This window comes from Lathyrus oleraceus, chromosome 2, assembly GCF_024323335.1.
Source record: "Lathyrus oleraceus cultivar Zhongwan6 chromosome 2, CAAS_Psat_ZW6_1.0, whole genome shotgun sequence".
Classification (NCBI taxonomy): Eukaryota; Viridiplantae; Streptophyta; class Magnoliopsida; order Fabales; family Fabaceae; genus Lathyrus; species Lathyrus oleraceus.
This window is the reverse complement of record NC_066580.1, coordinates 16559545-16574064: the sequence shown is the minus strand read 5'-3', so window position 1 is coordinate 16574064 and position 14520 is coordinate 16559545. Positions and strand designations below refer to the sequence as shown.

At 36.5% G+C, this 14520-nt stretch overlaps 1 protein-coding gene across 2 annotated transcripts; it reads right to left on the bottom strand.

Annotated features, from left to right (window-relative positions):
* Window positions 1–272: 272 nt before the first annotated feature.
* LOC127117715 (septum-promoting GTP-binding protein 1) lies at window positions 273–12782 on the bottom strand. 2 transcript variants are annotated; one of them, XR_007802026.1, is made up of 7 exons: window positions 12134–12782; window positions 11681–11801; window positions 11479–11575; window positions 11335–11374; window positions 10935–11018; window positions 10052–10357; window positions 273–334 (listed from the first exon to the last, which is right to left on the bottom strand). XR_007802026.1 is itself a non-coding variant. In XM_051047810.1 (6 exons), exons 1-6 carry the CDS (start codon window positions 12479–12481, stop codon window positions 10193–10195), a joined length of 855 nt encoding a protein of 284 aa, XP_050903767.1. In that variant the 5' UTR covers window positions 12482–12782; the 3' UTR covers window positions 9925–10192. The 2 variants fall into 2 exon arrangements, 1 of the variants encoding a protein (XP_050903767.1); XM_051047810.1 differs by lacking the exon at window positions 273–334 and having other exon boundaries at window positions 9925–10357.
* Between the last annotated feature and the right edge of the window lie 1738 nt (window positions 12783–14520).

Below are 14520 nucleotides of genomic sequence, written 5' to 3'. Positions count from 1 at the left end.
TCAATTTTTTTCCCTTTTAATCTTATTAATATCCCTTGTATATTCAAAATAACCAAAGTCCTTTTGTAAAAAAAAAAATATTATATCTAACAATGAGATTGACATTGGATTTGGAATATCTTTTTTTACAATGTCATTGCAATATGTAGAACTAGATTTTACTATATTGATGGAAAAACAAGACAAAGAATATACTACTAGTAAAATGGACTTGAAAATATACCCTTTTTCTCTTCCTCGTAGAATAATGTTACGTTATAAACACATCTATGTAGTAGCTTAGAGGAGTCAAATTTGTCCTACAAAAAATACACGTAAATTAGGTAGTGCCTACCTTCCTAGCTAGATGCAAAATGTTGATTGATTAATACGAAAAGGAAGACTAGTTTTCTTTCTTTCTCTTTTTCCAATTTTGTTTCTTCTCTTATTTTTTATATTTATATTCAAAGAATACATTAGAAGAATAGTGAATCCCATAAATAACAATAGAGAATAACTATCCAATAATACGGGAAAGGTACGGTCGTCGCTGACCGAAGCAATTCCCTCCACATCCAACATGATGGCCATGTCTTCGACTGCACAAAAGGGATGGTATTCTCCCCATCAATAACTCAGAGTCACACTGTAACTCCTAGGTCGCCAATGGCAAGTGACTTCGGGTCTTTTATCACAAGTTTCACAATGTCCATCCTTGAACGGAAATAACCTTGTGGCATATCAACATTAATGATGACAGACTTCAATACAAATGCTTCGACATTTGTTGACAACACGGTGACTGCATATTAGCCGTTATTGGCGTCATGATCAGCTATAGGTAATCATGGTCGAACCATGCAACCCCGATTAGGGATGGGATTCAGTTCCCAAGCAATGTCGACTTTCACCATAAATTCTATGATGACGATGAGACAACAAATGGACAAAAGTAACCATGATATGATTAATTTGCTTACCTGATAAATGGGTACTATATTCAACCATTTGATTCAAAATATGAACTAGCGAATCAAATGACTCGAATTGATGATTTCTTTGGCGCCCCTCAGGCGCAAGTTCGATCAATTGTACAACCCCAGGTGGTTATGCCGATTCAAAACGAGAGAATAACCTTTAAAGAAAACACAGTTAATCAGGGCCAACAATTTGTGCCCCGAGTAGTCGAACAAGAAAGGTCTAGAGAAGTTAATCGCCTGCCAGTCTTAGTGGTTAGTCGAAACCAGGACGCTTACCAAGTGGTCCAAGGAGTCCGATAAGAAAACTTGTTAGGAAAGAATTATCTTACAGCCACAGTCGAAAGAATAATAGCAGAAAACGATATGAACTTAAGCCTACAAAGGCAAAATTATACATCAGCATTGTCGGAGTACATATTACAGACGAAACTCCCAAGGGGTTGGAAAGTCCCTAAATTCACCAAATTTACTGGTGATACTTGTAATTCCCCATACTGCTTTTAGAAGATTTGTCATCACTCACACGCTTTTCGAGAAACTTCTCAAAAAGTCACTCATCCAAATATTACTCCAAGTCAAACCTCCTTAACTATGAAATTTTTATTTGTTAGGCTACCAAAAATAAGATGCATCTTGTTGGTGTAGATAGTACTAATCAATCCTTATCAGCCTTATTTTAACCATGCAGTCTCATACGTGCACAACCCCGGGATCCCTCCCATTTCGATGTGAATTTGACGACCATTCTCCGCCTTCTTCGGCCTCGAGTCTTACAACCACTCTCTACCCTCTTCGGTCTCGGGTGTTACATACCCACCAACTTCTACTTGGTTTGTCCTCAAACCCCATCGTATAAGGATATGTCTAGCTTTTATACCATTTTTAACGCTCCAGATTGCTTTCAAGATTACCGACTGGCCCATAAACCAACACGGGTGTTTTCATCATGGTTTATCCTCACTCACACGCTTTACGAGAAACTTCCCAGAAGGTCACCCATCCAAATATTAATCCAAGTCAAACCTCTTTAACTATGAAGTTATTATTTGTTAGGCTAGCGAAAAGAAGATGCATCTTGTTGGTATATGTATTACTAATCAATCCTTATAAGCCTTCTTTCAACCATGCAGTCTCATCTATGCACAACCTCGGGATCCCTCTCATTCCGATGTGAATTCGATGACCACTATCCGCTCTTTTCGGCCTCAGGTGTTACATCCATGATCTACCCTATTCGGTCTCGGGTGTTACAATACTAACAAATCTATAGTCGAACACATTGCTCGATATTTAATTGAAGTGGGGGATATAGCGAATAACGACAATTTGAGGATGATATATTTTTCATATTTCTCTTACAAAAAATGTTTTTACATGGTTTACAATGCTCCCTACTCATTCATTAATGATTGAACTCATTTATAAAGATTGTTCCATGAACAATTTTACATGGGGTAGTCTAAAATCAACCTGAAGGAATTGTTAACCGTGAAGCGAAAGTTCGTTGAATTGATTGATGATTACCTGAATAGGTTCCGACTTTTGAAGGCAAGGTGCTTTACCAAAGTGCATGAGCACGAACCAGTCAAGATGGAGGTTGGGGTTTAGATTATTCTATCAGAAAGAAATTGGATACACAATATTTGAGGGATATTGGCCGACTGGCAGATAGAGTTCAACAAGTTGAACGGTTGAAGACTGAGAATGCCAGAGCAAATAGAAACAAAAAATAAATAGTGGCTTATGCTGACGTGGATGATAATGGCCATGGGTCAGATGTCAAATATAATTATGTCGAAGAGAAAGAGGTTTACTTGTCCGAGTTGAAGTCAGGAAACTTCTTACACCATCGAATGGGAAGAACCCTGTTGAGCCTGAAAAGAGTGACAAATTCCCCAAGAAAACTTTTACTTTTGATGTGACCAAATGTGATGAGATCTTCGATCTGTTGGTTGCAGATGTGCATATATTAGTGCCACAGGGTGCAAAAGTGTCACCTTTAGAACAAAGAAAGAAAAGAGCTTTTTGCAAATATCACAATTTTTTGGGGCATAAAACTTCGTATTGTTTTTTTAGGGATCTTGTTCAAATTTCTTTGAATGATGAAAGGCTAAAGTTTGCTAAGAGTAAGACGCATATGAAGATTGATTCTAATCCACTGCATGTCGAGGAACCAGTAAAGATTAACATGGTTGAGATTATTGAAGATTTCGACATGGAGGTTGAAGAAGAGGTTGTCGAGAGCAGCTAGAATCAGATGAAGTATGTCTACCCCAAACTAAGGAAGGTCTGGTCGACTTTCTTCACCGTTGTAAGGCTAAAGAGTCGAAGGTGATGCTTTGTCCAAGATGTAGTGCAATATTCAACATAAAGGCTTCTAAGGAGACATAGATACCCAACATGCGCAATAAAAAGGAAATTGGAAGAACAACATATCCCAGTTCTGCTTTGACAAAAGGGGAGTTCCCAGAAGAGACAGCAATCCCTAACTCATCGGAGGAACAAACCTGACACCTATGTTCCAACGGCCAACGCTCCCTAGGGGAAGTGGGTTCGACCTACATGCAAAGAGGGATTTGGCCACCACAAATGGAAGAATTTTGAGATGGACGGAGGCTTCTCAGTGACTTATCGAGACAAATTTTAGGTGTCGAAGAAATATTCCTATGGGTCTAGCAATTACAAATGAAAATATCCAATGTCAATGAGCCAATGAGTGAGGTTTCAAACAAAGAAGAAAGGAGAAAGGGAGACTGCTAAGTCGAGTAGCAAGAAATCATATCATAACCAAGTTAGTGATCATATTAAGAAGCCAGTAGGAAGGTCGTTGTTTTCTCCAAAGGCGATCAAGGCGAAACGGAAAGCAAAGGAGGAAGCGTCACCCAATGGTGACGAGTGATTTTGATTCAGGGTTAGAGGATGACTTCGACGTTATCTGTAATATGGTTTCATTGCTTCCATGGGAGTAAGAATGTATCCTCTATGCATAATTATATAGAGTAATCTCTTTAGTCGGAGAGGACCATAATATGTGACAAAATCATCTCCGAAGAGATTTAACACTAATGTGTGTTCAGAGCTGGAACAAACTCAAGACATCAAGTTAAGTTGGAAGAGACTCTTATCATCTAATCCAAGTGCTTTGGGTCTTTGATGGTTTGTTGGGTGCAAGTGTGAGTGGTTAAGCCTCACGCCGCCTATGAAGAATGGGTATAATGATTTATAAGAGATGGGGAGAGAGAAAACACTCATATACCTAATGTCTTAAGGTTTTGGGTGAAGATGTAGCGTATCATTCTCTCTTGTGGTCCTAGAGCATTGGTCATGTTGGAGCTCTCGACTTTCCCAGACTCTACAACAAGTGGTATTAGAGTCATGGTTAGACTCGGTGAAGGAGTGTAACTGGAATCTTAATATGGATCAAGGCTAGTGATGTGGATGACTCACACTTATTGTGGAAAAGATTGTTGGGTGAAAATGTGAAAGATTAAATCTCACATCGCTTATGAATGAGTAGAGTGTTGAATTTATAAAAGAGAAGACTCATACCTAATGACTTAAGGATTTTTTGCGAAGATGTGACGTCTCTCTCTCTTATAATCCTAAAATATTGATTTTATTGATACTCTCGACTTCTCCATACTTTTCCAACAAGTTTGAATTAAGAGACTTCTCCGTACTCTTCCAACAAATTTGGATTAAGAAAGATATTAATTATAATTTAAACCGTGCAGAATTAGTTATTTAGTGTAGTTGAGTCAATTCCAAATTTAGTTATGTTTAATTTATGACATATACTTCTAATGATCTGACACTCTTCTGCTCATTATTTTTTTTCACTTTCAATACTACATTATCTCAATTTCTTCTTATACTTTAGTTATTTAACTAACTCAAATTAAGTCAATTATTTTCTAAAAAAACTAAAGAATTAAGATAAATAAATAAAATACATAATTAGCTCCTACAAATATAATTTTCTATTTTAAGTCTATATTCAATTTTTTTTCCTCTTAGTCTTATTAATATCCCTTATATTTTCAAAACAACCAAAGCCCTTTTGTAAAAATAAAATAAATTATATCTAACAATGAGATTGACATTGGATTTGGAATATCATTGCAATATGTAGAACTAGATTTTATTGATATTAGAAGTAATTCATATTTATTAATTATATTATTTTCTTAGCCCCTAAGTTTGTTAGAGGGTATTTTAGTATTTTATCCTATTCTAGTAACCCTAGTTTTAGCTTATAAATAGGGTGACAATCATTGTAACTTTTATCATGTTTTGTAGCCGTCATTCTCTTAATAGAATATTCATCTTTCATTCTACCTTTGCACCAACAATTGGTATCTAGAGCTCCGGTTCAGATTCATTGGGAAACACGGGAAACACGAGTGAACGTGAGGTCTTGTGTGTTTGATTTTGATTCTTAGATTCGTGTTGAATCTTGAACAAAATCTGATCAGAATTTTAATTCTGTGGGTTGGGAAACACTGTGTGAGAAATCTGAGTGTACTGTGCAAGGTAGAAAGATGAACGGAAACGGCAACATGAACACCAAACTTCCAGTATTTGACGGTAAAAACTGGAATCGTTGGATGATCCAAATGCGTGTATTGTTCGGTGCTCAAGATGTTCTAGATCTTGTCACTGATGGTTATGTTCCGGTAGCAGCAGATGCGACGGATGAACAGAAAAACGCGCAGAAGGAAGTAAGGAAGAAGGATTAGAAAGCATTGTTCTTCATTCATCAATGTGTTGATGTAAATGTGTTTGAGAAGATTGCAGATTCAACGACAGCAAAGGCTGCGTGGGACACACTGGTTAGATGTTATGGTGGTGACGCATCAGTGAAGAAGGTGAAGCTTCAGTCCTTGAGAAAGCAATATGAGAATCTCAACATGAAGAATAATGAGAAAGTTTCTGAATACATCTCCAGAGTGATTCTGATCACTAATGAGATGAAAGCGTGTGGAGAAACTCTTTCTGAAGAAACAATCATGGAGAAGGTATTGAGATCCCTTACTTGTCAATTTGATTACATTGTGGTAGCAATAGAACATTCCAAAGATCTGAGCACCATGAGAATTGAAGAGCTGCAGAGCAGTCTAGAAGCGCAAGAGTTGCGTTTAACTGAGAGAACTTCTGAAAGGGAAGTAGAGCAGCAGGCTCTGAAAGCAACTTCTGATAGGAGGTATCAGAAGCAGTCAGAAGCCAGGAGAAGATCTGATGGTGGTCAGAAGTCAGAAAGCTCAACCTCTGATAGACAAAAGAATGCTCAGAAGGGAAAAGAGAAGTATGACAAGAAGAAAATCCAATGTTACTGCTGTAAGAAGTTTGGTCATTTTGCTAGAGACTGTTGGTCAAACAAGGAGAGAAAATCAGAAGAAGCAAATATAGCCAGAAGTTCTGATGACGAATCTGTGCTATTGATGGCCTCTGAATCTGATGATATGGATCTGATAGACTGGTGGTATATGGACACTGGCTGTTCAAATCATCTTACTGGAAACAAGAAATGGCTGGTTGACTTTGACTCTGAAAAGAGGACAAAGATCAGATGTGCTGATGACAAATATCTTAATGCAGAAGGTATGGGAAATGTCAGAGTGATTCTGAACAATGGGAAAACAACATTGATTCAGAATGTGTGGTATGTACCTGGCATCAGAAGCAATCTGATGAGTGTGGGACAATTAATTGAGAAAGGTTTTTCAGTTACCATGAAGGACAATCTTCTGAAGTTGTATGACTGCAATCAGAAGTTGATTATGGAGTCAGAACAGGGAAGGAATAGAACATTCAAGGTGAATGTCAGAACTGCAGACTCAGAATGTCTTAGTGCAACAAGTGCTGAGAAGGAGAGTGAGCTGTGGCACAGAAGATTTGGTCATTTGAATTTCAGAAGCTTAAAACATCTGAATTCAAAGAAGTTGGTACATGGAATTCCTGCAATTAAGAAGCCTGAAAAGTCATGCAAAGTTTGCATGGAAGGAAAACAACCACGATTGCCATTTGCGTCAGAAACTGCTCCAAGAGCAAAACATGCCTTGGGAGTTGTACATTCTGATGTGTGTGGTCCATTTCCAGTAGCATCGATTGGAGGGAATAAATACTTTGTGTTATTTGTTGATGAATTCACAAGAATGACATGGGTATCCCTTATTAAGTTTAAACACGAGGTGTTTGATGAATTCAAGAAGTTCAGAATGAAGGCTGAGAATCAGAGTGGTCAGAAGTTGAAGATTCTTAGAACTGACGGTGGAGGTGAGTATAACTCCAAAGAGTTCCAGAAGTTCTGTGAGGAGAATGGAATTGAGCATGAGGTTACTGCTCCTTATACCCCTCAACACAATGGTCTTGCTGAAAGAAGAAACCGCACTTTGCTTGATATGGTGAGAAGCATGCTAAAGGAGAAGAAACTTCCTCAGAAGCTCTGGGGAGAAGCTGTTGCCACTGCAACGTATGTACTCAACCGATGTCCTACGAAGAAGTTGAAGGAAATAGTTCCAATACAAAAGTGGACTGGAGATAAGCAAAGTGTTAGTCATCTGAAGGTATGTGGTTCTGTTTGCTATAAACATGTTCCAGAAGCCAGAAGACAGAAGCTGGATGATAGAAGCAAAGTGATGATTCTGATAGGGTACCACAGTACAGGTGCATACAAGCTCTATTGTCCAGAAACCAATAAAATTGAATTCAACAGAGATGTGATTGTGAAGGAATCAGAAGTTTGGAATTGGGATAAGTCTCAATCTGATTATGATGTTAGAACTTCTGAAGAAAGGTCAGAGTTAAGAATTTCTGAAGTTGGAGTAAACTCTGACATTGATTCTGATTCTGATAGTGATTCTGACTCTGGAGAAGACTCAGAAGATGAAGGTGACTCTGATGATCCAGACTCTGATGACCCAGACTCTGATGGTAATCCAGATTCTGGTGGCAATTCAGACTCTGGAAATATGCCAGCCCCTGAAGATGGTCAAAGCTCTGGAGGAAGTCAACCATCTGAAGCTAGAAACTCTGAAGCTCAAGACTCTGAACAAGTTCAGAGACCACAAAGAATCAGAAACATCCCCAGAAGATATGCAGAATTTGACATGCTGCAAGACACTGAAGTAGACTCTGAAGGAGAAGTTATTCAGTGTGCCATGTTAGTAGACTCTGAACCCATAAGTACAGAAGAGGCTCTTAAGCAGAAGCTCTGGCTGAAGGCCATGAAAGAAGAACTTGATGCTATAGAGAGAAACAAGACTTGGAAGCTGACAGAACTTCCAAAAGACAAGAAAGCCATCAGCGTCAGATGGGTTTTCAAGCAGAAGTTAAAGCCAGATGGTTCAATTGGCAAACATAAAGCAAGGTTGGTAGCCAGAGGATTTCTACAGAAACCTGGGTTGGATTACTCTGAAGTGTTTGCACCTGTAGCAAGACATGAAACAATCAGAATGGTGATTGCAATAGCTGCTAACAGGAATTGGCCTATGATGCATTTAGATGTAAAATCTGCATTTCTGAACGGTCCATTAGAAGAAGAAGTTTACGTGTCACAACCTCCTGGATTTGTGAAAAAAAATCAAGAAGGGATGGTGTACAGATTATACAAAGCTCTATATGGATTGAAACAAGCGCCCAGAGCTTGGAATCAGAAGATTGATTCATTTTTCAAGAAGCAAGGCTTTCAGAAATGTGAGATGGAGTACGGTGTCTATGTTCAGCATACTTCTGAAGGAAATATGACTTTGGTATGTTTATATGTTGATGATATACTGCTGACTGGAAGTTCTGAACAGGAGATAGCCAAGTTCAAGAAAGTTCTGATGAATGAATTCGAAATGACTGATCTAGGCAAAATGACATACTTTCTAGGGATGGAATTCAGATACTCTGAGAAAGGTATTATTTTGCATCAGCTCAAGTATGAATTAGAACTTCTGAAGAGATTTGATCTGAAGAATTGTAAGATTGCTGTCACACCTTCTGATACAAATCAGAAACTGGATTTTGACTCTGATGGAAAGGATGTGGACGCTACAACCTTCAAACAGTTGGTTGGTTCTCTGAGGTATTTGTGCAATACCAGACCTGATATTTGCTATTCAGTTGGGATGGTTAGTAGGTTCATGAGTAAACCTAAGTGATCCCATTACCAAGTTGCTGTCAGGATTCTGAGGTATATCAAGGGAACTCTGAGGTATGGAGTATTATTTCCTTCTAGAAGAAAGGATGAGTCAGAACTTCTGAGTTATTCAGATTCTGATTGGTGTGGAGACAGAGTTGACAGAAGAAGTACGTCTGGGTACTTATTCAAATTTCTGGGAGGTCCCATTTCTTGGTGTTCCAAGAAGCAACCTGTTGTGGCATTGTCAACTTGTGAAGCTGAATACATTGCAGGTGCTGTTACTGCATGCCAAGCTGTGTGGATTCTGAATCTATTGCAGGATCTGAAGATTAAAGTAAACAAACCTCTGAAGCTGATGATTGACAACAAGTCTGCAATCAATCTTGCCAGAAACCCAGTGTTGCATGGGAGAAGCAAGCACATTGAGACCAAGTATCATTTTCTGAGACATCAAGTTCAGAGGGGAGTGTTAAAAGTTGTTCACTGCAGCACTCAGAAACAGTTGGCAGATGTTCTGACGAAAGCTATCAAGACTGATCAATTCCTCAGATTAAGGGATGAAATTGGTGTTACAAGCTTTGATGGAATATGAATTAAGGGATAGTATTAGAAGTAATTCATATTTATTAATTATATTATTTTCTTAGCCCCTAAGTTTGTTAGAGGGTATTTTAGTATTTTATCCTATTCTAGTAACCCTAGTTTTAGCTTATAAATAGGGTGACAATCATTGTAACTTTTATCATGTTTTGTAGCCGTCATTCTCTTAATAGAATATTCATCTTTCATTCTACCTTTGCACCAACAATTGATAGAAAAACAAGAGTACTAGTAAAATGGAGTAAAAATATAGCCTTTTTCTCTTCCTCATAGAATAATGTTACATTATAAACACATTTATGTAGTAGCTTAGAGGAGTCAAATTTGTCCTAAAAAAAATACACGTAAATTAGGTAGTGCCTACCTTCCTAGCTAGGTGCTAAATGTTGATTGATCCAAGTTAATACGAAAAGGAAGACTAGTTTTGTTTCTTTCTCTTTTTCCAATTTTGTTTCTTCTCTTATTTTCTATATACACATAAAAAGGAAGGAACGTAAAGAAGAATTTAGAAGTCAATAATGGGTTCTCCAACTTTCAAATTTCTTTCTATCGTCCAAGGCAAGTTAAAGAGCTTTGCCATGATAAACTTGAAAATTTTGTTGACGTTTATATTGTGTGTTGCACTTGAGAAAAATAGGGTTGCATTCATTGCCCTTGCATATGCCCTTGCCTGTGTCAATGTGCCCAATATAAATTTAGAAATAAAGCCAAAGAATATGGTATAGTAGTAAAAAGTAAACACTTTATTCAAAGCATCATTATTGAACTTGGAATTTGTACCCCAAATGGAAAAGTGATCATGAAATGTGAACATCACTAGTCTTTACTTTATTCAACATCAATGGAAACAAGATCGATGATAAGATATAGGACATATTCAAAAATTTAGAGTTTCAATACACATTTATTAAAACCATATACATTTTGTCATTTGTTAAATATCATAACGAGACTATGTGGGGCGAACATGTCTGTTTTTGTCGTTTGTTAAATAAATTGAATATCAGAACGAGACTATGCGGGACGGACATGTCTGTTTGTCATGCCTAATTTATTACGACTGTCGCTAAATAAAACCCTAAATTTTTCACTTATTAAATTGTGCCTAAATTGAAAATCTTGTAAGACTTCCAAAAACTTAAACCCACTTTTAAAATCTTCAAATTCTTAAAACCACATTCAAAATTTAGCTATATAAAAATTTTAAAAAATTAAACCAACTTAAAATGTAACAATAATTCAATTACCTGTGTCACAATTGTCCATTGTAAATCTGGGGGAAGTCTTACAAAATCATCAAACTTAGTTCCTATTAAAATAGGTATTGCACTCTGCAATTGAATGTAATGCAACATGGTCACCACAAATTCCACCAAAAATAAATCACATTAATTATCATGACATCTAACAAATTAAATCAGCACATCAACTTAAAAAACAATCACTTCCTATCTCTTCCACATGCTACTAAAAAAGTAAAAAATTAATGTCATTACCACCTTAAAAGGCTATTAAAATTAAAGTCTATAATAGTATATTTTAACTAAACTTTTTTTTCTTAGTTCAAATTTTTTTTGTGTGAAATCTCAAAAGCATTATAAATTTGAAACTACACTTTAACTTTAAGTACTAGTAGTACTATTGTACCTGATTCCATTTTCTTGCTTCACTGTACCAACCAACAACACTGTAAAAAGTAAAAAAAAATACAACATTTTAAAACTCAAATACTAATTAATTCCCATAAAACTTAGCATAAAAAAATATATTATTAATATTTCAGAACCAAACCTGTTTAATGTACAACGACTAGTGAGATCAAACATAATCAAAACAGCAACTGCATCTTTACATGCCATAGGAATTTGATCCAAGGACTTTTTATCACCTACATAATATTTTTTCATTAAATTAACAACTAACTCAAAATTAACAATAAAACCAGAAAATTAAAATATAAAACAAAAAGTGAAATAAAATAAAATAAAACTACCTGCAACATCCCATATACAAAATGAAATTCTAGCTCCTTGAACAGATAAAGTTTTATCCATTAAATTCAATCCTTCCATTTGTAAACTTCTCTTTTCTACTTCATTTCCTACATATTTGATCTGGAAAAAAAATTTAAAAATAGTTTTAAAAAATTAAAAATTTATATTATATGATTGTCACAAAACAATTTGGAGTCTCTATTCTAATATTAAAAATGCATCCTTAATATCTAATCTTAGAGGACTATTAGTAATTGACGCTGAATTTGATAGGAAGAATACGCAATTGCGATTGAAAGACGGCTGAGACCACTTGATGTTAGAACTGACTCAATCAGATTAATCGGTTCAGTGAGCCGGAGCCGGAATTATGGTAAAAAAAAATGCACCTATAATAAAAATCTATGCATGACCCATTTCAACATTGAAGATAAAGATAAAAACTTGCTTACCAAAAAAGTGGTTTTTCCAATATGACAATCACCCAACAAACTAATCTTGAGGTTAACCAAATCAGAATCCGACTCATACCCATTTGAGATATGTTGTTGTTCATGAGAGAAACCGTCGTCAACGGTGGCCGGAGACGGCAGCGAAGAGGATGAACCACGTAGGGGTAACCTTGTGTATTGAGGTGGTGAGCCTCCAAGAGAGCAAACCATGAGTTTATTCCAAAGGAATCGAAAGAATTGACCAACAAAAGAAACCCTTTGAAGAACGCCGTAACGAACGTCGACCTGAACGATTTTCCGGCAGAGTTGTGTCATCTTTTTGGTGGTTTGTTTAATCAGTTTTGCCATTGAGATTTGGTTTCTTCTTAGACATTGACATGTATTGTGGTGCTTTCTCTTGTTTCTTGTTTGAGTAAATGTTTTTTTAATTGATTTTTCTGTGTTTTTTTATTCTTTCTTTTGTTGTTTTTGGTGTTGGGTTTGATGAAGGTGTGTTTGGTTTTTTGGACCCACTTAGTATATAGAGGCAGAGGACCAAACTAAAGTGGAGAGGTGGCGGTTTAATATGGAGGACAGTTGACCGGTTTTTTCCTTTCCCTTTAAGCTCCCTATAGAAGCTTTCTTCAATACTAGAAAGATAAGGGTACTTTGGTAGTTCTATATTACACCACTTGACTAATTTATAGTTTTTCTACATAGAAGAAAAAAAAGTTTATAATTATTCAGAAAATTAATTAAAAGTTCTAATTGATACTTGAATCAACATTAATTGAATAGTTTATATAATTGATTTCAATATGGAGTAGTTTCATAGATGATTTAATTAGTCTAAGATTTTTTTTCTATGTCATCTAAACACTGTTGCGTGTGCTTTTTTTCTGATAGATTGATTGTTAAATTTATTGATTTTTTTGTTTCTTTTTATCTCTTTTGACGATAATTTTTCTTAATAGTTGATATATATGGTTAGGTCTTAGTGAAAAGATCATTCATGCTTCTAGCACCTTTCAATTTTAAGTTTTCAAGGAACATGGAGTTTGATCTCAATTCTTTTTCAAAGAATCAATATTACAACGGGTCATTCGATTCACCCAGTATTTTAGCTAGTCATTCAATTCACATACCTCTATTTTCATTTTTGTTAATCGGTATATATATTCATGCAAGATCTCCTTCATTTTCTGATGGATCCCACTTAGAACGACTAAAGTAGCAGTCGACTATCGTTTTCAGGCTGTGAAGTGAGTAGTAAATTCACCACACAACTTCTTCCAAGATTGGTGGAGCGTTTACGTAGGGTTTTAAAAACACGTCATGACAGATTCTTTAAGGGTTAGGATGGACAATTTGCATTTCACCATACTCCTAGTATGGTGATAGTCAAACATAGTATATATGTGTTCAATATCTTTGCTTGGATCTCTGTTCCCGTCACAATTATCTAGCTTTGGAGGCTTTTCAAGAGACTTGAGAATCCTATTGTCCATATTGTGTTTTGAGAAAGGTTCTTCAGGCGGTGATAAGAGGTATGATCTATGATGACTTATATCTCTCTTTTCTAAGAATGATGCGATAGAGATCTCCTGGGATGGCGATCTTAGAAAGGTGTGTGACTATCGTTTACGCCTTTAAAACCATGTAGGGAGGTTGGTGAGCCCGGGAATGGCAACATTTTGGTGATCTAAGAAACCCTTTGGTGATGCGGGTGAAAGTTGCTTAGGTCATGGGTTCGAGGTTATCATGTTGTATTACCTCGCAAAGGAGTTATTTACTGATTTTTCTACTCGTATGAACCTTCTGGCCAAAGGTGCACATTTTGATGTTACACCAAATTATAATTGCCAATAAAGAGATTCACACCTTGCATTCCAAGTGTGGTTTGAAGTTGTTGAAGGTTTTCCACCATTTTTAGTTCGTGAGCTCGCACTTGCAATCCAGGTTGCTTAGATGTTTGGCCTTAAAGCAGCTGCTTAAATGGTAGAAATGATGATAGAAACTAGAAAGTGTCTCTGCCGAAAGGTGGAGGAACTGGAGAAAGATCGAGGAGATGAAATAGTCGAAGAAGTTAGGCTAAATACCATTTTTCGTCCCTTAAAGTTGACTCGGGGTCCAGCTTGAACCTTAACTTTTAAAAAGAATATGTTTGATCCTTTAACTCTGCAAACTGCATCATGTTAGTCCTTTCCGTTCATTTTATTAATCAAAGTTGATTTCTTAGTCTATGTGACACTAGCATTGAATGTCACATGACTTATACCATGTAACCCAAGGGGTTATATATTTGGATCATCAAATCAGTATCATTTTCCAATACAAGGTTGCTTTGTCTACTATAGCATATGCGGTGTTTGTCCCTCGTAAAATAGCAAGAGCTTTGCTACACAAGA

Coding starts and splice junctions, on each gene's coding strand:
- LOC127117715 (XM_051047810.1), bottom strand. CDS start 12,481: ATGGCAAAACTGATTAAACAAACCACCAAAAAGATGACACAACTCTGC. Junction 11,375..11,478: donor AGTCGTTGTACATTAAACAG/GTTTGGTTCTGA, acceptor TACTTTTTACAG/TGTTGTTGGTTGGTACAGTG. Junction 10,358..10,934: donor AATGGACAATTGTGACACAG/GTAATTGAATTA, acceptor ACATTGACACAG/GCAAGGGCATATGCAAGGGC.